Below are 25,962 nucleotides of genomic sequence, written 5' to 3'. Positions count from 1 at the left end.
AGAGGATAAGAAGCAATGGGCTTAAATTGCAGCCAGGGCGGTTTAGGTTGGACATCAGGAAAAACTTCCTAACTGTCAGGGTGGTTAAGCACTGGAATAAATTGCCCAGGGAGGTTGTAGAGTCTCAGTCATTGGAGACTTTTAAGAGCAGGTTGGACAAACACCTCTCCGGGATGGTCTAATACTTAGTCCTGCCTTGAGTGCAGGGGACTGGACTAGATGACCTCTCAAGGTCCCTTCCAGTCCTACAATTCTATGCAGTGAGCGGCCCGGAAGGTGAAGCGTTGTCCCCTGAGCTCCTCAAGGACAGCACAGTGTGACTGGTGACTTAGCTCCCAACTATCAGGGCGACCGGGCCTGGGCTCTTCAAGCAGGTGTTCAAACCATCAAACAAGGTGGTTGGAAGGAGAACGCCGTTGGATCGAATGACACAGCTGTGACCACAAGGTGGCAGTGCTGAGTCCACTGTGGGGGATTCTGCTCCATGGCTCCTGTGAATGCTCCCAGCTGGAGATGCCCGGGCACGTCTGTGCCTCTGAACTCCTGTGCGCTGGACGGACAGCCTGAGCCGCTCACGGCCTCTGGCCGGCCACGGGACAAATCCAGTCTGCGCAGCAGCAGGGCGCGGTTTGCCACCGCACCGTGCAGGCCCCGCCTCCCGGGGAGGGTTGATTCTTCGTCCCTTGGTTGGGCCTGCTAGTTCGTGGCTCCTCGGGCAGTGGGGACGGGCTCAGACCCACCCAACTCCCGTCACAAATGGCCCAGTCGATGGGAGCCGCGTCTGGGCTGAGCCGGGCAGCAATAGGCAACCCAGTGGTGCGATGCGCCGTAGCCCGTTCCCATCTCTCGAGTCACCTGGATCTCCCGGGCTGTGCGGACGGCGGTCCAGCCGCCCCTCCGAGTGGAGTCCATCCCTCACTGCTGCCACTCCCTCAGCAACGGCTCCGCGCCCCAGAGGAGCCGGGGCCATGAGCACGGAAGCGGAGCTCAGGGGAAGGAGAGGGGCTGGCAAACGGCCACCCTGGCCCCAGCGCAGAGCGGGCCAGGCTGAGTCTGCTGTCCGGGAAGCAGCGGGGAGGAGATTCAGGGACACGCAGGGTAGAAAGGGGCAGGAAGCCTGATTCGGAGGCACTTTGTGGGTTGAAGGCTATGGGGGGGGGGCAGTGGTTCCCACCACTCAAACATATTGCCTCCCTCTCCACCCTGTAGCCTTCCCTGTCCAGCCACCTACTTCCTAACCCCATCGATGTGCCCTTCAGGCCCAGTCATCCCCAGCCTCTGTCCTCAGGGACATTCCCCTCCAAGCCCCACCAGGGCCATGCACCCCCCACACCTAGTCCACCTCCCGCTCGGGGCAGGAGCACCAGCCCCTGCTCCTGTCAACCCATCCCTCCCCACCCCAGGAATCTGGTCCCTCCCCCAAAGCAATTCTCCTGTAATTCAGAAACAGGCCCCAGCATAAAATACTCTGGCATTCCTGGACTCTTGAAAGGGATTCCTGCACGGCAGATGGGAGCCTTAATCCTCAGTGACGGACAGAGCGGGCCCATCAGATTAACTCGGAAATGTGAGACTTTGCAGGCAGAGCGCGATTCCCCCCACGCCCCTGGCCACCAGCCGCACCATCCGAGGGTACCAAGCTACAGCCTGTCACCCCCCGCCCCCTCGGCCGCACGGCAGCAGATGGCATGGCCTGGAGCGTTAGTTTCCCCATGCAACTTCTCTGTTTACACTCTACGTCCCAGGCCTGGAACAGATGGGGATCACAAACGAGACAAGCAATCGCCTCGCTCAGGAACCTCAGCCCAAATACCAGTGCCCGGTTCCCGGGAAGCAGCTCTGCCCCTGTTACAGAGATGGAGGCAGAGAACAAACTCCCTGCTGCTTGCAAGGGCTCCCTGCCAAACCACCCATCACAAAACCACCAACAGACCATTTCCTCGGCGGCTGCACAGTGGGAGGGCCCGTGTAACAGCGCCACCGAGTGACTCCTCCTCCCCAGGCCCTGTGCTTGTTCCAAAGAGCGCAGATAGCAAGAGAGGCCGAGTCGGCTCGGGGCGACTGTCCCAACCCAGCACAAGTCTCCTCTCAAATCCTGTTGGGCCTGGTGACGCTTAGCTACTGCTAACGCTGCAGAGACCCACAGGCCTAGTGACCTGAGCGCAGGTCCTGGAGCCAGAAGGCCTGAGTTGTACCCCCCCCCCCGATGACAATGGACTCTGTGACCCCCAGCGGGTTGCTGTCCAAGCTGGGAGCGGAGCTCAACGCTTCCTGACTTCTGCTCTGGCTGGGACTGGCCGGGAGGGGTTGCCATTTGGATGGGCTCCCCGGGAGTCTGCAGCCGCGCTACAGCGTCACTTCTGCTGCCAAGAGCATCGCTGACCCGCCAGTCGTGTCCCGCAGCTAACCCGGGTCTGGTGCCCCTTCCCGCTCACAGCCGGGTGCAGTTGAGCCACGCGCCTGCATGCCCCAGCTAACAGGCCGGCGGCCTTGGCGTGGGCTGGCCCCAGCTAGTGCCGTTCCTCTGAGCGCGGCTGCAGGACTGAGGCCGAGCGGCTTCGCTCTGTGATGGCCGGGCCTGGGGCAGACGCTCGGTCGCTCCTCCTCCGAAGCCTGGCGCCTTCAACTCCCGCCAGCCCGTGAGCACGGCGGGTGCCTGGCCCCTTCCAGGAGGGGGGGCCCAGAGCGAAAGGGCCGGAGGCTCGGGCCTCTGTGAAGGGAGATTCTCTTGGCTCACAGCCACCTTGGCGCTCAGCAAAGAGGCGGGAGGGGAGCGGGGATCCAGGTGGAGCCCCTCAGGGCTTCCTGCGCTTCAACGGCGCCGTGAAGCTGCTGACGGCCGCGGGAGAGCAGCCATGGCCCTGTGCAGCTCAGTTATCGCTGCAGCACGCAGGCCGACTCCCACCCTTCGTGGGGGCCGGCTGGATAATGCCGCAAGCCTCCCCCACGTCGTCCACTGCCACACCGGCCAGGCACCCGGCTCACTTGGCATCAGACTGTCAGCAGAGCAGAGACGGCCCCTGGCTCTGTGAGCTGGGCAGAGCTCCCGGCTGGTGGGGGGCAGAGCGTCCAGCCACGGCTGGGTTTGATCAGGCAGGCATCCGCGCCAGTCCCCTGTTCATTCCCGCCCTGCCCCATCGTCTGTAGACAAAGGGGGCCTGCTTCCCAGCCCCTTGAAGTCGCTGGGAAGACTCCCACTGGGTTTGGATCACACCCCAGCAGCATATTTCCCCAGCCAGCCTCTTTGCGGGGCTGGTGGAATCAAGCTGTTCCCAGCCATAAGCATCAGGCCTGTCTGCACCTTCTCAGCTGTGGGCGGTTGCCGGATGCCTCTGCTGCCTTTGTAAGCAACACGATCCTGCCTAGAGGTGTAATGTAACCCCGTGTGCCATGGGGCCTCCCCTCCACTGTAACCTCCTGGAGCATTAAACAACTGCTGTGTCCCCCCGCCCGACCCTGCGGTGGCTGCATTGCTGTTGTAGGGAGCTGCTAAATAGCTGCCATGTCACACCCCAGAGGTGGCTGCATAACAGTGCTAGGTGAGAGGTCCCTGTGTGTTTTGTTAAGAGTGTAACGCAGTTCCAGGGGCTCTGGAAATCTCTGTTCCTCTTGGCTGCAACAGCGGCCCTGGCTGACTTTCAAGGGAAGAGACTCTCCCGGTCCTGCCCCGCCCCCACCCCTTGCCATTCCTTCTGGGATCCAGTTTCCCAGCCTGGCTTCCATGAGCATCAGCTGCTCAGCGTCGTCCCATGGATCGGCCAGCCCCGGGCAGCAGGCACGTTCGCAGTGCGAGCCCACAGGTCCGTGCGGGGCATGGAGAGCGGCCGGCCAGGCCTGGCTCTGCGGGCTGGGCGCCTGCATGCTCCAGCAAGAGCCTGTGCCCTGGCAGAAAGGCAGGGAGGGCGGGTTAGGGGCAGGGTAGCCCAGTGGGTAGAGAAATGCACTGTGCCTTGGGAGACCTGCTTCTAGCCCCAGAGGCTGAGCTGCTGCACCTCCCGGGCAAGGCCCCATCTCTGGCCCATTTCCCCTCTCCAGCTTTTCTCTAGTTGGACTGTGAGCGTCTCAGGGCAGGGCTGGGCTGGGCTCTGCCTAGGTTCAGGACAGCGCCTAGCACATCCAGGCCCGCTGTGCTATTGGAACCCACCCCATAGCGCACGGGGGTGCAGTAGGCTCCACCCAGCGGGGCATGAGCCCTGCGTGTTTTCTGGACGGGGGAGCTGTGAATGCTCCTGGGGAAGGGTCCTTGGGTGAAGACCTGCCCCTGTGCCAGCCTATACTGCACCTCCAGTTCCACAGCTGGGCTCTTCGCAAGCCCCCCAACGCACGGCCCCCATGTGGGCACAGGGGCTTCTTCGCTGGGGCCGTTGTACCCAGGGGTCAGGGCACAGGAGAAGCAGTTGTTGCCCAGCTTCTGGGGCCTGGGGAATTAGCCCCGTTACCATCCCCTGCTGCCTTCACATTCCACGGCCCCATATGGGACCTGCCCTGAGAGCTTTCCCCGAGGTGCAGGGCCACTGGGACAGGAACTGGGGCCGGGTCTGTCAGGGGAAGCCACATGGACCGTTGGAGCTGCTGCATCCCTCAGCGACGCTCTTCCCCAGCTAGCCCAGGGCACGTAACCCCTGCCGGAGCCACCACCAGCTGCTGAACGAGGATGGGCAGGCCAGCTGCTTGAGTGGGGAAGCTTCCCCAGGGGGATCCTAGACAGGGCACCCCCTTAAAGTGTCGGTAACAATCCCGCCCCCGCAACCCACCACTGCCCTTGGTGTTTGGGTCAGCACCAGGGTTTGGATCCAGGCCCTTCACCTCACCAGGTGAGCTGACGGACTGACTCCATCAGCCAGCTGTAGTAGCAGGCTGTTATTCTCTAGGAACAGGTGCTATTGGACATCACTAGGCTCCTGGGGCAATTTGAGGCAGAAGCTAGTGACCAACAGTGGAAGGTGGCTGGGGATGATCCTAGGGCACATGCCAGGACATCCTCACTCAGCCCAAGCAGGGCCTTGGTTTTACGGCTCATCTGTAATAAGCAACATGCCCCTTGCGGCACCCTCCTGGTCAGTGACTCAGGTAAGGGGGCTCCGGGGGCCACTGCTGAGCTCTTACCCTGTGGAAGCTGGAGCCGCGGTGAGCTGATTAGGCCAGCGCAGTCCTTGGTCCCGTGACCATGAGGGCGGAACCCCATCCCCCAAGGGTACCCCGCCAGCAACGGGGGCTTCCAGTCCTGCTCTGTCAGCCCAGCCCGCAGCAGCAGCTGGACCCGGGAACGCTGGCAGCCTCGCCAGGCAGGAGGAAGGGCAAATAGGGATGGGGACCTGGGCAGCGGCCCTGTCTGCTTCCATCAGCATGGTACCTGTGCCAGGGGACAGCGGGCCTGGGAGCACCCTCAGCTCAGCTGCCTGCCTGCACCCAGGGACACCCCTAGCAAGGATGGCAACCTGCAGCTGGGGGAGGGGCCCCTGGCCCCAACCACACCCGGGGGAGGCCCCTGGCACCTGCCCTGCACCCAGGGGAGGCCCTGCCGCGGCCCCACCTAGTGGTTGTTTATTGTGTGCCCAAGGTCAAGGGGACGTCACAGGCAAATCTAAAGCCTAGCTCCCGGGTGGTGGGGGTGGTCAGTGTGCTGGGGGCTGATGGGCGAGCCAGTGTGCAAGGCCCCCAGCAGGGTGTGGCGGGGCTGAGCCTGGCCCACCAGCTGCTGCCTTTGGGGCCCGAGTCCACGGCATCCTGGCCGTGTTCCCAGCATCAGGAGGGAGGCTGGCATGTGGCAGGGCTGTGTATTGGGGGAGCTGCCGATGGGGCGCGGGCAGCCAGGGCTTGCTGCTCCCATTCAGGCTCACAAGTGGCCCCCGGTCGGCTCCCCGCTGCACAACTAGGATAGAAAGGCTGCAGGGACCAGGGAAGCAGCGTCATCTGGCTGCCTGGGGGAGGCGCTGTGGGCAGTGGGGTGCTGGCACATGGGCAGCAGTTACCATTAGAGCCCAGTGCAACCAGGCCAGGGCACCAGTCTGCTCCTGCAGCACCAGGACCATGCCAGCAAACCCGAGCATCTTGTCCCCCTGCCAGCTGCCACCTAGAAAGTTGGGGGGGGGGGAGGCAGCCTTTACAAAAGCTAAATGCTGGGTTTGTGTGTACACGCAACACCTCCTCAGCAAGGGCCATGTGGGTCACCGGCTCAGCCACACCTCCAGGCCACGTGCCATCCCATAGCGCAAAAGCGTTCCCATGGGAGGAGCCTGTCACTGGTTGGACTCACCCAGGGGGAGGGGGGTGACGCTTTCATGCTCAAGCTTCAGGTCTTAAACCAACTGCATCTATGCAGGGTCAGGAGGGAAAGTTCCTTGGGGACAGGTTATTCCATAACTGCCTCCTCCAGGGCTTCAGACACCTTTTCCTGAAGCATCTGGTGCTGGCCTAGCTGGGCCACTGGTCTGATCCTGGCTGGTGACTGGGCTCCTTGCTCTTGACGTCATGCCTCGTGTTTCATTGGCTTGGCATGCTGGCTGCGCCTACTCACCCACTCCCCTGCCCAGGAGCCCACCTCCCAAAGGCCACAGCTCCACCGACGCGCGTTTAATGCAATTGGTTTGTAACACGTGAGCATTACACCCATGTCCTCCGACACGGCAGAGTCATACACAACGAGAGGCCGAACAATACAACACTAGAGCAGGCAGAGAAGTCAAGTACAGCAAAAACTGTCCTAAAACGAAGAAGAAGAAAAGGAGGAGGCGCCCTTAGCTTACAGGCTAAAGCTGATGTGCGTTCCCGTGCTACTTAGCCCTTCCCGAAGGTCCCATTAGACCAGCCCTGCTGCAGCTGATCACCTGTGGGGCGGGCGCCCCACGAGACCACACCCTCCCTGCCCCAATTCTCCAAAGTACGCAGCAGAGCAATAACACAGGGCAAGGTCTGCCGTTACCTTGACCCAGAAGAGCCCATTGCACGCCCAGCAGGGATCGTAGCAGGGCTCTCACGAGGGATTGACCTGAGGACCTGCTGCACCCAACAGAGGGGCAGCTACTTCTTGGGGTACAGCAGTCTGGCCCCAGCAGCCTATTACAGTCACTAGCAGGAGCCAGGCTCGCACCGACTCAGCCAGCCTCTGGCCACGAGCTGAGCCCAGGAAATTAAGGCTAAGGAGGTCCAGCCGGTGGGGGACTTGGCGAGCTTTTGGGGCCATGGTTGCTCTGGCAGGCTGGTTCCATTCACCGGCGAGGTGCCGCTCTGCAGCCTGCTCTCCCGCGGCGGTTCAGCACCGCTGGGCTCACGCGGAAACACTTTGCCAAGCGTTGCAGACCTGGGGTGGGGGGTTGGTTTCATTCCTCCAGTGCAGGGGCAGGGAGAAGGTCTTATTGTAGGGGAACCATTTGTGGAGCCAGGGCTGACGACAGGCCTCCATCAGCGATGGGAGCTCTGCCCCCAGCTGCCCCATGGGCAGGGGGGCCATCAGCTCCTTCCGTCTGCTGCGCCGAAACGGCCCAGCTCGGCAAGCACACGTGCCGCTTGCGGCCGCTCCAGCTGGCCGGGCTGAGGCTCCAGCGGTTGGTGCTGGGGGCAGCCGGGACCCGGGGCAGCGTGCCAAGCAGCTCAGCAGAGGGCCGTCACAGAGCACAGTTCGGGACACAGGCAGGCAGGTGGTGACCCGCCAGGGGCAGGCTGGCATGGCCACCCCAACAGGCATTCTGTGGGGCAGGGGACACGGCATGATCTTTGCACCTTGGGGCAAAGGCCTAACTATAATGGCCTGTGCCTAGTGCCAGGCTCAGCCAGCACTTCCCAGCATCGGGGTCCTGAATCCCATGGCAGGGGGATCACCGGCAGTGCTGTCGGGGGGCCGCAGGGTCAAAGGAGCAGCCGGCTGGTTCTCCCTCCCCCGTTCCCTCTCTGGTTTCTGGCTGAAGGGAGGTTGCTGGGTCACTTGGAAGTCCCCATATGCCACTGGGCCCAAGGGCAAAGGGCTGAACCCCTAAAAGGGCTACAGGCAATGTCCATGAGGCCCCACCCCAAGGGCAGCACCCTAAAGGATTCTGGGAACCGTCCTTTGCGAGCAACCCCTAGGCATGGGGAGGGTGAATGGCTTGGCCCTGGCAGGTCAGGGTCCACAGGCTCCCCGTATGGCTGAGGGCTCTTCCAGATGGCGCACAGGGAAGGGGAAAGCCCATGGTTAATCCCCAGGGGTTACGATGGCCACGTGACGGAAGGAAACCACATGACAAGGCGGGAGCTGCACCAGGCCAGACGGGACAGAGTCAAAGGGGCAGAGAACCCATCCCCACAAACTCCCCTCCCTCTCCAGCAACGCCAGCCTCTCTCCCTGCCAGGCTGTGAGGCATCACCCACCCGCTCGCCTCAGGGGCTAGCTCTCTCCCAAGCCCATGGTCAAGCGGGGAGAGGACCCAGAGCCTTTGGCCCCAGAATCCCAGGTCCCGTCCATTGGTGCTAAAGAGGCTGCCCTAATATTAAGGCATAGCTCCCCTGCTGCCACAGCCTGTGGTACCCGCAGGTCCGGTCGCCGCCGGTAGGGGACGCTGGGCTCACGTGCCAGTCCCATCATGGTGCGCCACCTGGTCCCTCCAAAGGCCGCTGCTCCATGGCTTTTTTTGTTTGTTTCGTTGCTTTTTTTTTTTTTCAAAGTTCCCTTATAATTAACAAAATTTGTTCCCCTCCCCCCTTTTCTTTTTTGTTGCCATTTAAAATTCCTGGCGAGTCCGGTTCTCGCGTGGGGGGCGCATCCCCCTGCTGGCTTGCCCCTGCCATTACACCACTGAGCTGGCCTCAGTGGGGCCGGTCAAGTTCTCCACCACGTCCGGCCGCTCGATGCCGGCCAGGGCTGCGCACAGGGCCTCCAGCGTGGCCCCCTCCTTGGCGGACCAGTCGGAGAGAAGGGTGTGGGCGGGGGCTTCGCCCCGGCCGAAGGTGTCGATGGCCTCGTCCTCGTAGCCCAGCTGGCTGGCCAGGCAGCGCCAGTCTTTGCCGTGGCTGGAGCTCTCCAGCAGCTGCTCCACCTCCTCCTGCTTGGGGGGTGGCAGGGCGCTGTACAGCCGGGGCTCAGCCTTGTGCGCTGCGAAGGGACAGGCAGAGAGAGAGTCAGGGCCGGGACGCGCGAGGGAGCCGGCGTTAGCCCTGCATCCTTACACAAGCGCTACCTGAAGAGAAGCCACCGCCCTCCTGTTCCAGGCACCGCCCCGGCAGGTCCCAGCACACGATGCCCCGGGGTTGTGTCTGATGCTCTAAGCTGAGCAGTGCTCGGCTACGAGACCTCCCGGTGCCGGAGGAAGCGGTCCTGGGGATTCGGTGCATGCCCCTCCCGCTTTGAGTCGTCACCCTGGATGCCAAAGGGGGGCCACGTCTTGTGGCTGAATCACCAAAGAGAGCCTGTCCCACGTTCGGCATTAAAGCCGCCTTTCCCGGAGTGCTTCCCGGGGCTGGTCACAGAATGGCCGTTCGCAGTGCATTGGTGGCATAGGTCAAGTGCGCGTCGCCAATAATCACCCTGGAGTTTCGGGGGGCGGGGGGTACAGTGTTCTCCACTCCCTGGCCCAAGCTGCTGGCCAGCATTTCCGGGGGCTGTTTAACAATCCCCCCAGCTTTGTATTACGCCTGGTAACGAATGGAAAGTGCTCAACGTTGAAACCTGGACTGTTTTACGGGTGGGGTTTTGCATCCCTTTGCTCCAACGGGATCGGGTTCCATTTAGGGACCAAAACAAGGGGCTGGGTTTTCAAAAGCACACATGGCCACTGTAGGGTTGCCAACTTTCTAATCACACAAACCCAAACACCTTTGCCCCGCCCCCTGCCCCGCCCCTTCCCTGAGAAACCACCCCTGCTCACTCCATCCCCCGCTCCCTCCAGCGCTCACTTTCACTGGGCTGGGGCAGGAAGTTGGGGTGCGGGAGGAGGCGAGGGCTCCAGCTGGGGGTGCAGGCTCTGGGGTGGAGCCGGGGATGAGGGGTTTGGAGTGCAGGAGGGGGCTCCAGGCTGGGGCCAAGGGGGCTGGAGTGCAGGAGGGGGCTCAGGGCTGGGGATTGGGGTGGAGGAGGGGGTTCAGGGTGTGGGACGGGGCTCAGGGCTGGAGCAGGAGTGCAGGGGGGAGGTTCGGAGTGTGGGCTCCAAGAGGGAGTTTGGGTGTGGGACCGGGCTCAGGGCTGGCGCAAGGGGTTGGGGTGTGGGAGAGGGGGAGGTCTGTGGGCTCTGGCTAGCCAGCGCTTACCTCGCGTGGCTCCTAGTGACCGGCATGTTCGGCTCCTAGGCTCAGGGGCAGCCAGGTGTCTCTGTGCGCTGCCCCTGCCTGCAGTCACCGCCTCCACCGCTCCCACTGGTCACATTCCCTGCCAATGGGAGCTGTGGAGTCAGCGCTTGGGGCAGGGGCAGTGCGTGGATATCCCCTGACTGCCCCTGCACCTAGGAGCCGGACATGCCATCCGCTTCTGGGAGCCACGCGGCACCAGGGCAGGTACGGAGCCTGCCTTAGCCCCGCAGCACCACTGACCGGACTTTTAACGACCTATTAAAATCTCCCAGATTGCCTTCAATAGCCACCAGGAGACATGGAGGCCGATTCTGGTAGACTCCTGGCCAATCCAGGAGGGTTGGCAACCTTAGGCCACTGGGTCCAACTGTGTGGAGGGCAGCGGGAAACATGTATTAAAATGAACCAACACACAGAGGCAGGCATTTAAGGTTTAATTGCTTAGAGACTTTAGCCGCAAGCCCTGGGCGTTCTGATGGGAAAGTGGACACTGACCCTTTCCAGTGGGGGAAAGCTTCCATTTCTAGCTCTCGAGAGATGCAGGATGACAGCCCTTAAACCTGTCATTGGTCCAGGCTTGATATCGCCCAGCCTAGGCCTCCTTCAGAGATCATTTAGGATGGGGCGGGATCCCACAATTTGGGGGAAAGCAGGAAACATTTCTCAGGTGAGCTGCTCACTGTTGATGGCCAGTTTCTAGCCATTTGTTCTTCTGCCCACACTGGCGCGTAACACAACTAACCGTAATAGCTGTGGCTTCCCTTTAAGGAGCTAGGACCCAATCCTGCCACATTTCAGAGCTCTGAGCACCTCTTGCTGTGGCAGGTTGGCTGGAGCAGGCCCCCAGGGTGAGAAAGCCAGAGAGGCTGCAATCTTTAGCCCCGGGGGGCTCCAAAAAGAGCCACTCGAACCCATTATCTACCCAAATAAGCGCCCGGCCTGGTTCCATTCCTGGTCTGGGTCCCTGTATTCATCCCACAGTGCCCTCTCTGGCTGATTTATGCAGCGGCACCAGCCAGTCCCTACTTTGTCCTCCCCAACCAGAGAGATGGTGGCCCCAGACTAAGGCTATACAGTGGGAGGGGACACAGGTGCCAACTTTTGTCCGCGCTGGTGGGTGCTTGTGCCCCACCCCGCCCCAACTCCACCCCTCCCTGCCCCTCCCTGCCCCTATTGGATCCCTCCCCAAATCCCCGCCCCGGCCCCGCCTCCTCCCCCAAGCGCGCTGCGTTCCTCCTCCTCCCCACTCCCTCCCAGGCTTTCCACGCGAAACAGCTGTTTCACGGCGCAAGTGCTGGGAGGGAGGGGGGAGAAGCAGGACCCAGTGGTGCGCTCAGCAGAGGAGGCAGAGTGGAGCGGAGGCAGAGATGAGCTGGGGTGGGGGGAACAGGGTTGGGAGCTGCCGGTGGGTGCAGAGCACCCACCAAATTTTCCCTGTGGGTGCTCCAGCCTCGGAGCACCCACAGAGTCGGCGCCTTTGGGAGGGGACCCTCGGGGCCCATAAGGGCGTCTATCCGGCAGCCCACTTTGCCACGGCAGCCACTCCATCTGCAATGGCGTGGTCCCAGCTTCCTTTGGGATTCCTCATGGGTGGACTGTAAACCAAATGCTGCATCTGTTTGGTCCCCAGGGGACATTTTCAACTGTGGCGGACCCAGAAATTGCTGAGGCCCAGACTTCCTGGGTGGGAGGGGGGGAACCTGGAAACGGGTCCATCATACTCCCTGGGGGACACAGAAACCACCAGTGCCCACATCCCCGGGGGAACATAGAAACCACCAGTAACCATATCCCTGGGGGACAAAGAAACCGCCAATGCTCACACGCCTTGGGGGAACCCCGAAACCGCCAAGGCCCCTCGCCCCAAGGGAGTGGACGCTACCAAGAACGCCCGTGCGTGGAAGAGGCTCCCTCCCTGGGGTGTGTGGCCCTGCTGAGGCGCGGCTGAGACGGTCTTACCCTTGTTGAGTGGGTGGTGCTCCTGCAGGCTGTGCGTGTCGAGGAAGACGCCGCTGTCGCTGTGCAGCTTCTCGCCCTCGGGGGAGGCCCCCAGCTCCCCAGCCCTGGCTTTGGCCAGCTGCTTCTTCTGCTTGCAGGTGTTCCAGCTGCAGCGGGGGAAGGGGGAGAGCGGCTGGGCTCAGTAACGTGCTAGCCGTGGGGGGGTGGGGGGTGGAATCCTTGTGTGCACACATGGGGAGTTAATATGCCCCCTTCGCACCCCCAGAGTTTAGCCTCCTCTCAGCGGAGCGCCCACACTTGACTGACCCCGTTGCAACACCTGGCTTGCCCCCGACCGTGGGGTTTTAGCCGGCCCAGTCCTGCGCACGCAGCCTCGGCAGGGAAGGGCTTTCGGGCTCAGCTGCGCTCTTTCTCTGCAGGCTCCCAAACTGCAGGATAATTCCCCCCGCCCGGTCCCCTGCAGACCCCTGGCACAGATGGCTCAGCCGGGGCTGGCTGCTGGAGCGGAGGACGGGGGTCCTCCTGCCATCTATGTCTCTCTGCCCCTAGCCAGCCTCCACTTCTTTCACCCTCCCTCTCCGGCTTCTCTCTGCCTCTCTCACTCCATCCCTTTCTCCAGTCCCGCTCTCCTCCCCGTCCTCCCAGCCCATGCATGGAGGAGCCCGGTTTGGAAACAGCTTGATGCACCTTGCACCCCCCACCCTCCTGTCCCCAGCCAGAGAGCTGGGGCAAATGCCCGTGGCTAGTGCTAGTCCTTTAGCGCCGGTCTGTGCACGGGAGCATACGTCTAGTGCAACAGGGAGAGCACTGGTGAAAGGTCTCATAGGGCACGAGGAGGCAGCAGAGGGTGCGGTCCTGGGACTCAGGATGCCTGGGTTCTGCCCCTGGCTCTGCTGTGCGACCTCAGACGAGTCACTCCACTCACTCTGTGCCTGTTTCCCCTCCCTCAGCTTGTGTGTGTTTAGGCCCTTTGGGCGGGGCTGTCTCTTACTATGTTCGTACCGCCTCCCCCCCGGTAGCGCCTAGGGCTGGCGGACGGGCTCTGGGCCCCACTGCGCCAGGTGCTGTACATGCAGGACCAAAAGACGCTCCCCACCCCATAGACCTCAGAATCGAACCAGGGCCCTACGCTCGGCTGGAACCGGACACTGCTGTGCTACAGACAGCCGTAGGCAGCCAGGGCCCAATCCTGGGAGGTGCTGCCCCACCCCGCCCTCCCTGTTGGTGCTAGCAGGAGGTGAGACATTCAGCAGCTCCCAGGACTGGCCCCCAGTGACCAGGCACCTGCTAACCAGAGAGGAGAACAGGGGGTGCATGGCAGTGGGCAGCAACGGGGGAATATATCTAGGTAGAAGAGGCCTCGTAGAACGCTGTTTGGGGCAGGGACTGTGTGTTGGGTCTCTGTTTGTACAGCACCTCGCACAATGGAGTCCTGGCCCAGGCCTGCCGGGGGGGCCTACATATATACTGCTCCGGCTGAGTCCGGCATCAGAACGTGGCCCTCGGTGCTCAAGTGACTTGCCCAAGGTCACCCAGACTCTGGAGCAGAGCCGGGAATCGGACTCAGATCTGCTACGTCCCGAATGCCGGCAAATACAAGTGGTGTAAATCGCCACCGGCCCCAGCGCTTGCAGAAGGAGCTGTGGGTCTGTACTCAGGGTGCTCCTCACATCCTGGGGGGAAGGGGTCTGTCGAGTGAATGCTCTCTGATTCACCACGCAGAGGGAGGCTTGGGGAAAGGAAGCCAGGGTGAGCGAAGGGGGCGGGGGGGTCTATGATCTATATGGCAGGAGGCAGGATGGGGGGGACTATGATCTATATGGCAGGAGGTGGGACGGGGTCTGTGATCTATATGGCAGGAGGAGCGACAGGGGATCTATGATCTATATGGCAGGAGGCAGGACAGGGTCTATAATCTACATGGCAGGAGGAGGGACAGGGGGGTCTATGATCTATATGGCAGGAGGAGGGATGGGGGGCCTATGATCTATATGGCAGGAGGAGGGATGGGGGGGTCTATGATCTACATGGCAGGAGCAGGGACGGGGTCTATGATCTATATGGCAGGAGGAGGGACGGGGTCTGTGAACTATATGGCAGGAGGCAGGATGGGGTCTATGATCTATATGGGAGGAGGAGGGACCCACTTGGCTCTGGAGTCTCTCAATGTGAGTGGAATAGAAAGAATGTAAACAAGCGGGAAGGGGAGCAGGGCGGCTCAAACACCACGGAACGAAATAAATCCCCAAACACAGGCACAAAGAGAGCCGGCCAGGGGTTGGCTTTGCACTTTCCAATAGAACAGCCAGCGGTTTGAAATCCTTTCAGCAGGGTTCCCATTAATCTACCGCCCACTCCTCCGGTCTCCCCAGCCGAGGCCAGATACAGAGGGAGAGACGGATCTAATCTGGCGCCCCAAACGAGGTTTAATCCTATTCAGCCGCTGGGCCCCAGCAGCATGCCCGATGCAGCAGGGGACACGGCCCCTTCTGTGGGCCAGCCCTGCCCCGAAGGGAATAACAACGCTCTGCCCGTCCAGTTCCCCGGCTGAACATTTGTGCACGGCGGGCAGGACATGGTGACCGGAGGGCAAATCCCTCCCTCCGGAACAGGCTGCGACCGAGTCATCCCTGGCTGCGCTACACCCGCAATGGACTTGGCCCAGCGGCCTCAATGCAGATGCACTCAGGATCCACTTGGCCCACTGAATCCAGCCAAACCCTCCTAATACTTTGTGCCTTCCGTCTTCAAAGCGCTTTACAAACACCCCCCAGTTCTTCACTCTGCCCTGCCTGCCCCCTGCACGGTAGGAGGTACCTCCAGATCCCAGCCAGGAAAGCAAAGCAGAGGAGGGCTAAGGGACACACCCAAGGTCACAGAGGCAGTCAGTGTTAGAGCCTGGGTTAGAAACCCAGGAGTTTCCAGCTCCCAGTCCTGTGCTGAGCCCCTAGACAATAATCTTGCTCCTCCTTCCTGCCATAAGACAAGTGCTGCCCCTTGGCTGGATGTCCCTCCTATTGCTTTCATACAGTATGTTTTATCAGAGCCCGGGGAGCTCAGGTGTGAAGAGGATGCATGGTCAAGTGGTTAGCTCACAGGTCTGGGAGTCAGGCCTCCTGAGTTCTCTTTTTGGCTGTGCCACTGACTTGCTGTGTGACCTGGGACTAGTCACTTCAACTCTCTGTGCCTCGGTTTCCCCATCTGTGACATGGGGATAATGATACTTCTCTGACTCCTGCGGGTGAGTGGAAGGCGTATTGAGGAGAGCAACTGGATGCAAAGCGCAGGAGGAGATGAATGTCCATACCATGAGGAATGGGCAAAGTGGGAAAGATCCCAACCCTCACAGAAACGGGCCTAAGCCCTGGACTTTGGATCCAAAGCTGAACTTCCCCAGAGTTTCAGGGGGTGTGGTGTTCTGATTCTAGCCCATTACAGCATTAGGGACCGACGGGAACATCCCCAGAGCTCAGGGTTTGGAGCTGGGGTCCTGGTTTGGGCCCATGTCCGGCAGGACCCAAAGGGCTTTGCTAGGCACCAACGGGGTAAGACATGAGGGGGTCCCCCCAGGAGGGGGAACAGCCAGGCCAGAAGGGGGGGTCAGCTAGCCCAGGAGGGCAGCCTAGTCAGCGTGGCTGTGGAGAGCACTTGCTTTGCTGGCTGGTGCCCCGCATGGGAGCCGGCTTATGCTGAGCGGCACCGGTGACCCCCCTGCGGTGATTCTCCCGGCACCCCCTCCCCAGCCACACGTACCATTTGAAAGCCACATAGGCCAGGAGCCCCACCACCACCGCGGCCAGGATAGAGCAGTAAACGGGGATGATGTTCTTGCTGTTGTCCGGCACCGGCGGGAGGAACTCGGAGGAGTTGTTGGGGGAGGCGCTGCCCTCTGACTCAGACAGCGGGGGCTTCTTGGGGTGAGCCTTGCGGGGGTCCCCCTCCGTGCGCTTCAGGATCTGCAGCTCTCTGTCTGCAAGCGAACACAGCCGACAACATGAGATGCTTAAAAGAGACAGCGAGAGACCCATGCTTACCCCCTGCTCCCCAGGCACCTCCATTTGCGGGGCCTCGTGTGAGACACTGGGCCCTCTCCCAAATCAGCAGCCATGGCTCTTCCCCGCTGTCTCCCCTCTGGTGGAACATTTTCCATCAACGCTTTTTTTTTTTTGAGCAGAAAAAGGCTTTTTTTTAGCACAACAGAAATGCTTTTTTCAGGTAAAAGTTTCATTTTCATTAAAGCTCTTTGAGTCTGCCTCAAAATGGATTTTTTTCAATTTTCAGCAACCAAAAGCCAACTTTTGAGAGGTTTAAACTGAAAATGGTTTAATTTTGGGAGTTGTCAGAAACCAATGCATTGCAGGGGGGAGGGGGTTTGACAAAAACTCAAAAATTTTCAACAGGAATTTTTGACAAAAAAGTTTTTCGTCAAAACTTTTTGCTGGGGGGAGAGGGGCAGAGGTTAAGGAGGACTACAGGAGCCCTGGGATAATATCTGCCTCCCAAGTGGGTTTTGTGGGTTAATAAATGTTTGCAAAGACCTAGCACATCACATGGTAAGCGGATGGCTAAAGATCATTCTTGTGGTGGACTGTCCAGGCCATTTCCATGAGCTGTACGGAAGTGGTGGGTTACTACGGGGAAGAAAAGTGACGTGTCTAAAGTGATTTTCAAGCCAAGGGATGCTGAAGTGCTGTTCAGACAAAGGGTCCGACTCTCTTCTCACTTAGACTGGTGTAAATCAGGAGCAACTGCTAACTCAGTCAGTGGAGTTATGCTCCTGTAACACTGGGATGTAAGGACAAGTGGGCCCTCTCCAGTACAGGAATCACTTCGCCCGCCAGTGAAATGCAGCTGGCCCTGGGTAGAGCAGCACACAGTCCCGCACTACCTCTCCCACCTTGTCTCGCTAAGGTCCTGGGTTCGACCTGGCTCCCCCGACACTGCCAACGGGAGGATGAGCGGGCAATCGAAACAGACAAGGCAGAGTCATTCTCCCCATTGCGCAGGTGGGAACCCGAGGCAGGGAGCGATTAAGTGATTTGCCCAAGGCCACACAGGGATTGATGGGCAGCGCTAGCAAGTGAATACAGCTCTCCCGTGTCCTTCACCCAGTGCCTGAGCCACAAGACCTGCCTAACTTCTTGCTAGGAGGTCCCCCCACCGGGTGCCGTGGAAGGCAGAAACAACCCGGGTAGCTGGCCCAGCACGGAGTCGGTGAGGTCTAGAGCAGCCCGAAGGTCTGACCCTTGCCGGAGGGGCAGCCGTCCATCTGCGCCCTGCTGAACGTGTGAAGGCTCCAGCAAGCCGGTATCCTGATCTCATTCTCCGGACACGGCAGAAGCCGAAGGCCCAGGCAGCAGATAACGAAAGAGACCCAAGCGGGGCTGCATTCGCTCAGCCAGGCCCTCAGCCCTGGGGCTTGAAAACCAGCCCTGCAGCTCCCCTTCTCCATCCTCCCCGTCTGGCCCAGCTCGACCCCCTCCCCCTTCCCCCACCTCCTGCCCTTTTGCCTGGCTACATCAAAGTCTCCACAACAGGCTGCGGCTGGGGATTGCTCCAGCGCCTGAGAGGAGCATCTGGTCTGTCTGCTGGAAAGTGATGACAAGTTACGGGCCAGGGGGGATGCGGGGAGAGGCCTTGTCTATGGAGGAGCAGCTGGAGAGGGAACAGCTTGCAGAGTCCCTCCTGCCTTTGAAGCTGCAAAGTGGGGTGCGTGAACTCGTTCTGCAGCTGCAGCTCCCCTCCTGCTTCACCCCCAAATGGAGCTGGCTGCCCCCGATGTGCAGGGAGCATGGCCAGCGGGAGGCTGGCTGAACTCGCGAGCTGGCGGTGAGCTAGCCTCTTCCACCAGGCCCCTTCCCTGGCTGCGGGGTCTGAGCTCAGCTGGTGCAAGGCAGGCTCCAGAGAACTGCAATCAGATTCTCTCTGCGTCCGGTTTCGTGGGTGATTCAGCGGAGCCCTCTGCAGAGCCGTCTTGCCCAGGTCCCCTGGAACGCTAGGGAGGTTTAAGCTGCAATGGAGGATGTGAAGTCACCAGCTTTTCTCCGTGCCCTGGACCTGGACCTCTTGCTGCTTGGGGGAAGCGCTCCTCCAAACAGGAGTGGGTGGGCGAGGTTCTGTGGCCTGCGATGTGCAGGAGGTCAGACTAGATGGTCCCTTCTAAGCTTAAAGTCTATGTGTCTATAAAGCAGGGGGCGGCGAGGTACAAGCGCGTGGGGGAGTTTGAAGAGGGACTAGGCTCTGGAATTGTTGGTTTGGTTCACTCTCCGACCTCAACAGTCCCCAGCTGCGGCAGCTCAAGCAGAGATGAAAGTGGCATGTAAGTGTGAGCATGTGTGTGCGCGTATGGGGGATACATGAGAACGGCGTGTTGGCGTGTGAAAGCTCTGGGTGGCAGGGACATTTCTGGTTATGTATGTACAGCGCCTGGCGCAGTAGGGCCCTGATCAGAGCCTGTGTGTGTTAATGAGATCATAAGAGGAAGTGCCTCATTTTCCACGGCTTGTGTCATCGGTGCAGAGTAGGAAGTGGATGCTCAGAACGACTGGCTGGATATCTTTTTTGCAATATTTCATTGGAAGATGCCTTTTCAATTAAACTGATTTGTGTGTGTGTGCAAAACTATCACTTTCAATGCAATTTCATTTAAAAATGGGAAAGAAACCTGTTCTGAGAAAATATCAAGATGACATTTTTGGAAGAAAAAGTGTTGATTTTTCATTTCGAAATTGAAAAAATGTTAACGATTAAAAAAGGTCAAAATCCAAATGAAATCTTTCAAACTCATCGAAACAAAACGTTTCGATTGCAGCCAGGACGACTTTTTCAGCAGAATTTCGTTTCACAGAAGTGTTTAAAGCGGTGGCTTTTCATCCCAATGTCAAAGCTCAATTTTTTTTGCAAGACAGAAAAGCCATTTTCTGACCAGTTCTAATGCTAAGCTGCCCTGGTGGTGTGTGACACCCACGCTACACAGACTCGCGCTCGCCTATGGCGGTTGTGTGTGCATGTGGGTCAGTGCGTGTGTTGGTGTGAATGCACCTGGAGTGTGTATCAGGCAGCCAGAACTCATGCAGTCACGCGTAAACCAACAGAAGGGCTGGATGCATGTTGCATGCAAAGACCAGAGGCAGCTGCTACATTCCCTTAATGGTAACACTAGGAATATGGTATGAGCAGAGAAGGGGGAAGCCACCTGGTTCTATCTGAAACCCCCACAGACCCAGGCAGACGAGGGCTGTCTAGCTAACACTCACCCACTGTGCAGTATAACCCCCCCACCCAAACACACACACACTCTCCCTTACGCAGCTGTGCTCTCCACTGGCCTACCCAGCCCGGGAGACTCACAGACCTTGTGGGCCCAGCCCCAGCAGGGGCCCAAATTCATTTCCCTGAGTGAGACGGGTGGATGAATTTGAGCAGGTGGGAAGCGCTGGCAGAATACGGATTCTCTCTGCGAATCAGAGAAGGTGTTTCCCGTTTAAGGAGCCAGGAGAACCAGTGGGAAAGTTAGGAGGTTAGGGACGGGTGCAAGTCGCTAGCAGTGAGATGCATACAGCCCAGCTTGCTGGGCACGGCTGCTAAGAAAGGCTCCGTTGTACGTTTGCATCACGAGTGCCCATCTCTGAACACCTTGGACAACCCCTCCTGCTAGGAAGGGGCTAACGACTCCTGCTAATCCCGATGGAGTTCGGGGAATCTAGGCACTGCTATACAGGATCACAGCAGTATCCGCTCACTGCCAGCTGCTTCAGAGGCAGGTGCATGAATCTCTGCAGTGGGCAGTTCTGGGACGACTTGCCCCAGGGGAAAGGTGCCTCTTAGCTTCTGTTACACAGCAGTTGGCTTAAGCCCTGAAGTATTAGGGTTTATCCCTTCCAAAACCCTTGGGTGTTTTAAATCCCTACTACTATAACTCTGGAGGTTCCTCTCCTCCATAAAAATGTCTCCAGTCCCTTTCGGAATCCTACTAAGCTCTTGCCCTTGGTGACCTCCTGTGGCCATGAGTTCCACAGGCCAATCCTCCCTCCACCCGACCTTGAATTCTCAAAGCATTCCTGGGGGTGGCTTACTAACCAGAAGGGCATTAAGGCTCTGCCCCTATTGAGCCCCATTATGGCTGGTCCAATAAAAGGTGTTTCTATGCTCCCAGAGGCTGGTCAGCAGATCTGTGTGGGCCATAGATAATTACCACCCAAGCTAGGCACAGTGCATTCTCCTCCCACAACAGCGGGAGACATTTCCTCCTTTGCTTGTCTGCACCGCCTCCCTGGACTTCAGTGCACCCGCTTACGCCCCGTCTGAATTCGCTGCGTTAGGCTGAGAGCCCAACTGACAGATGTGGCTGGTTTCCATGTAAACGGAGCAGGGGCAAATGGCACCTGGCTGACTCAGATCACCTGCTCACTCACGGAGCCAAGTGTCCCACCGCCAGCCTGACTGGGAGAAAGAGAACAGTTTTCCTGGCCCGCTGATCATCCACTCCTAGGCCCCGGTGCTGAAACCGATGACAGGGCAGATACATTTTGTGATGATCAAGACCTGAGCACCACCCAACTTATTACACCTGGAGCAATGACTGTCTTCCAGTCCTCGCTGACCTTGGCTGGACTTGAAGCAAAACTGCACGCCATTAGCACTCCACATCTGTCTCATCTCCCAGCAATGTGCCTTTTGTAACATGTCATACCCTTGCCAGGAGGGGTTTCCGTACTTGATTGTACAGGGGAAATTGCCAGAGTCTGCTCTGTGTGGCCAAATCCCGCCCAGAAGCCAGGTGCCCTGCTGGGCTTCTTTAGGTGTTTGTATCAGAACAGGAGGGTTTTTTTCCCTGGACCTTTTTGGTTTTTTTTTAACATTCCAAGCTGGGGACTGGTCTGCCCTGGCAGACATCAAGAGAGCTAGTGAGTGAAGTTAAGACATCACACAGCACTGAAATTTGAGCCACTGGGAGAGGGAAGGGATTTTTCATTGGTATGTTCAAAAGTCTGGTTTTCATGACCACCTATTTCACTCTAATGCCTAATGAACTCTTGGGAGAAAGGACACATCTGTTAAAGAGTCAACCATCCGGCCCTATTAATTAAAGCAAAGAGCTCACAATAAACATCTCCGAGACCTTCCAGAAGACCTCCAGCAAAAACCAAGGAAGAGGAGAATTGACGGTTCAGATATTTCTCCAGATAAATCAATGTCAGAACACAAAGCAACCTCCCTCCACCTAGAATAACCTTTCAGGCTGTCTTCCTCCATCATACGAGTGAAAAAAGGCCCAAGCCCAATGTTTTTAATATCCTTTCACCCTGCCACACCCTGGACAGCTCCCATTTCTCCAAGCGGCGTTTGTTCCAGCGATGGCTCTATAAGCCTGCAGGCCATCCTGCAAACCTGCCTCATCCTCCCCTCTCTCCTGCCAGCCCCTCTCATTCAATCCGACAGGCGCATATGAGTTTGGTCTTCTCTGCCCCGTGTGGTGTGGTGTTTGGGGGGAGGGAGAGGACTTTAATTATCTACTAACTAGAAAGGGACAAGCATGGTCATTTCAGAGGTCAGGGGTTGTGACCCTTCCTCTCCCGGGGGCTCGGCTCCTCCCAGTTTGCCCATGTTCTGAAATTCAAGAGAAACTGGAGATGAAAAAGCTTTCTTAAGCCACTAACAATATCTGAGCCCAAGAGCCGTTTCCCAGGTGTTTAATCCAGGCTAGTGTAAAGGACGGGGACTGCTCCACAGCTCGGAGTACGTCTACACTAGGCCTAGAAGGTGCCGTTTCCCGCTCGGCTAGATGTACCTGCGCTACTCTAGTCGAGTGAGCAGGCTAAAACCAGAGAGGCAGCCGCAGCAGCATGGGCGGTGGGAGGATTAGCCTCCTGACTATGTACGAGGCTCTGGGCCGGGGCTGGGCTCAGGGCTTCCCGCTGCTCACGCCACTGTGGCTAGACTTCATATTTTCAGCGCACTAGCTCGATCGGAGCCAGCCTGGGTATTTCTCCTCACGCTGAAAATGACACGGTCCAGCTCCGGTGCAGTTCTCTCTGCTGGGACTTTTCCCTCTCCCCTTGATTTCTCTCTTTCTTAATTTCATCCCATCACTTGTAATTCAGCCCACTCGTCCCTCCCTTAAACACCCCTCCTCCACCCCCTTCTGAGACACCTGTCATCTGCCCCTAGGGCCTGAGCCACTGAAGTCAGTAGAAAGATGCCCCCTGATCACAGGTGCGGGAACTAGGGGTGCGGGAGGTGCTGCAGCACCCCCAGGTTTTAAGCTGGGCTCTGCAGCCGGCCTGCGCCTGGGGCTCCATTGCTGTCCCCCACCCCCTCCAGGGTCCCAGCTGTGGGCCCTGTGCCTACCCCCAGATGTGGTCCCAGCCTCGGGCCCCTTACCCCTGTCCGTGTCCCCCCGCCCCTCCTGGAGACACAGCCCTGCTCCTGGACTCCGCTCTGGGGGGAAGTGAGGAAGGGGGAAGCGGGCTGGCTTTCTGCCCCCCCACTATTAAAAGTGTTCCAGGGCCCCTGCCCCTGACTGCAATGGATCAGGCATTTATTGATGGGCCCCGGGGCCCAGTCCCCCCCAGCTCTGCACATCTCCAGCACGTCAGTCGCTCTCTGCCAGCGACTGACTATGGCGTTGACTCCCCGAGACGGTGGAAGAGCCCTGGGGAAGGAGGAGACAGAAGAAATCTGGCGGGTTAACCCTGTGTGAAGAAGCTGTCAGTCACGGGACCCCGGCCCTCGGTGCCTAGCAATGGCAGGCAGAGCCAGTGCCGTCCCCTTCCCAATAACACAGCAGCTCAGGGAGTGTCAGCAGAATGTGGACGATTTATATTATAGCAGGGCCTAAAGGCTGCCTCTGAGGCTGGGCACCTTGCAGCTGTGCCAAAGGGACAGCCTCTTTTCCACAGGCCCACCTCCGCCAAGGTCATTAAGCGCCATTGAAATCAATGGAAGTGAGGTGTCTAAATGCATTGGAGGATCCAGGCCCTGCGGCCTAAGTCCACAAGACAGACAGAAGGTGGGAGTCTAAGATGAAGCAGAGAGCCTTGCTGAAGGTCACCCAGCAGGTAAATGGCAAAGGCAGGATTTGAACTGACGCCTCCTCAGGGCCAACACAATGATTCTGCTGCCTCCGGGTGCCGTCGCTTGCCGTCCAGTTGCTGTGGCCGTTTGGTGAGTTGGAAAGGCCGTTTCTACATTGCTCCCTGCAGGTCCTGGTGGGTCACTCGGACAGAGATCAGCAGGTGGTAACTCTCAGAGTGTGGGTGGCGCTGGAGGAGGAGAGCCAGACCCCGACCAGCCTGGTGCCCTCTCCTCTTGGACCCCAATTCTGCAATGCACAGGGGCTGGGTTTCACTCGCACAAAGGACCTTGGTCATTTCGAGCAGTGTGCAAAGCAGCCACCTTTCCCTGAGCCCCCGCTGCTCTGACAGAAGTTTCTTCTTCCCGATCACTAGCCAACACCTGGAAATAGGTGTTCTGGGGCCGCCAATGCGCTGCTAGCCCTGGAGGATTGTGAGACATGAAAAGCCATGCCATTCTGATTCCCAGCTGGCCTTTCACCCTACACAATTTTAGCAGCTGGCGGCCCACAATACTTTGCACATACATAGCCCCTGTGAGCCGAAGAGCTCAAAGCACTTTCCTTTCATCCCCATTTCCTAGATAGGGAAACTGAGGCACAGAGTGGGTAGGTCAATTCCCAGATGCACCAAGGGCCTCATCCAAAAATCTTTGGATCAGGCCCCAAGTCAGCGGCAGTTCCCAGGGCTGTAACAGCAGAAAACACTGGTTTGTTGCCCTGCCGATTCTCAAGATATAGCAAGCCCTGGACCTTGGCCCAGCATCCATTTCAATCCTGCTCTCATAATATCATTGACTGGAGATGGCTCCCCCGCTGTTCTATTATGGGACAAGCCTCTCCCCACGAACGCCCGCCCTGCCCCTGAAGAAGTGAACAGGGCCCAAGGATGCTGCCTCGTTCCACCAGAGCTGCCCCCTCCCGCGCTTGGAATGGCAACGCCCCTTTGCCGGATACTTTCAAAAGCGGCGAGGACGAGATCACACGGAAGCTGGAGGCAAATACCGGGGAGACAATGAAGTCTTAAGGGATTGGCGCTGCCCCCTCGGCATGGTGCTGCCACCCAGCCCTTTAATACACTCTGCTTCAGAGAGTTTCATTAACAAGCCCACATACTCACCCCGCAACAGCCAAGAGGGATTAAAGACACAGCGACCGGGACAAAGGGGAGATTAAGGGCAACCTAAGGAGGCTCTGTCCTCATGGACAAAAAAGCAACTGTTTCTCTAAAACAAAACCGGAGGGAGAGGAAGATGGAAAGAGAGAGGGTGGGAGTGTTTCACTGGATTCAATCCACTCTGGCCTCTGATTCTGGCCCTGATCCTCTTCCCGGGAACATGCCCTTCATTCTTCAGACAGATGATCAAGTGTGTGTGGGGGGGGCTAGATAGACAGACAGTGTGTATGGGGCTGGATAGACAGACAGACAGTGTGTATGGGGCTGGAAAGACAGCCAGCCAGTGTGTATGGGGCTGGATAGACAGCCAGACAGGCCAAGATTTTCAGAAGTGACTAGTGATTTGGGTGCTCAGCCTGAGACCCCTTAGGGGATCCTGATTTTCAGAGAGTGCTGAGCACCCGCTGGCTGAGAATCGGGGCCTTTTTAGGGGACTCGGGTTGGCCATCCAAAAACTGAGGCCCCAGATATGTTTGTTGCTCCAGGAATATTTCCCCCATGGCCAGTATAGTTCTAGTGAATGGCGGAAGAAGTAGGGCGGGGCAGCTCCAGGGAATGATGATGCGGGAAATGAGTTTTGTCCCTGCCCCACTTAGCTCGGTGCTCTCCAAATTCCTGCCCGGGGCTCTCTGTCACCAGTTCAAACTCAGCCCAGCTTGGCACTGCCCTGCAGTTTGGGCAATTTGTCAGGTCTCCAGCAGACACCAGCCTAGCAAAGCTACGGACACCAGCGTTAATCAGACCCTTTGACATAGGTGCCAAGGGCCAAATGAGCTAGAGAGGCTGCAGGCCCCTTTTCAACCCTACCCGTGGTTTGCTCAGGCCAGGGTTGGTGTGATGGCAGCCAGCCCGGCTGCTTTCTGTTCTCTGGGGAGAGGACTCCAGTCCCCAGAGCTACCAACCCGGCGCCTTTCTTCAGCGGTAAATGCACAAGCAAAACTGAGAACAAGACAGAGGGGAAGGAAAAAGGAAAACAGGTCTCAAGAGGACACCTAAGACAATCTGGGTCAAATCCTACCCAGCTCCCAAGCCAAGCTCCCACTGCCAAGCTCCCATCAATTTAAACTGGGCCAGGGTCTGGTCCGATCTGCACACATGGCTATCTTCCAATGCCAAGGCCTTCTGGGAAGGATAGGGGGAATGAGCCCCTGATGGGACATTGTCTCCCTATTATCCCTGCAAGTTGAGCTATCCCAATACAAGGCACCAAGCCAGTCTCAGGCTAACGACATGACAGCTAGATTCCACCCCCAGCAATGGGCAAAGGACAGGTCCCATCCTAACCAGAGTGGATCACAAAAGGGGTGGGCGGGCGAGGAGGGAAACATGCTAAAAGCATCAAGGTCATTTTCCTTCTACAGATTCCAACATAGGACATGGGTTTCTTTCTTTCTTTCTTTCTTTCTTTCTTTCTTTCTTTCTTTCTTTCTTTCAGTTATTTTTTAAAAGGTGGGAGGGAAAGGGGAAAATGATAAACCAACAAGGGCCAAAAACCAAC

General features: G+C 58.6%; 1 protein-coding gene across 1 annotated transcript in view; it reads right to left on the bottom strand.

Moving 5' to 3' along the window:
* Positions 1-6,558: 6,558 nt before the first annotated feature.
* The window catches only part of LOC125631130 (tumor necrosis factor receptor superfamily member 16-like), a 45,514-nt gene continuing 26,110 nt past the window's right edge, over positions 6,559-25,962 (bottom strand). The window contains exons 4-6 of the mRNA XM_048837356.2: positions 15,967-16,183; positions 12,214-12,359; positions 6,559-9,064 (exon numbers count right to left, since the gene is read on the bottom strand). Coding sequence (XP_048693313.2) covers positions 8,760-9,064; positions 12,214-12,359; positions 15,967-16,183 — 668 coding nt within the window. The 3' untranslated portion in view covers positions 6,559-8,759. The remainder of the gene's footprint in view (positions 9,065-12,213; positions 12,360-15,966; positions 16,184-25,962) is intronic.

This window comes from Caretta caretta, chromosome 2, assembly GCF_965140235.1.
Source record: "Caretta caretta isolate rCarCar2 chromosome 2, rCarCar1.hap1, whole genome shotgun sequence".
NCBI classification, from domain to species: Eukaryota; Metazoa; Chordata; order Testudines; family Cheloniidae; genus Caretta; species Caretta caretta.
This window is presented reverse-complemented; position numbering and strand designations above follow the sequence as displayed.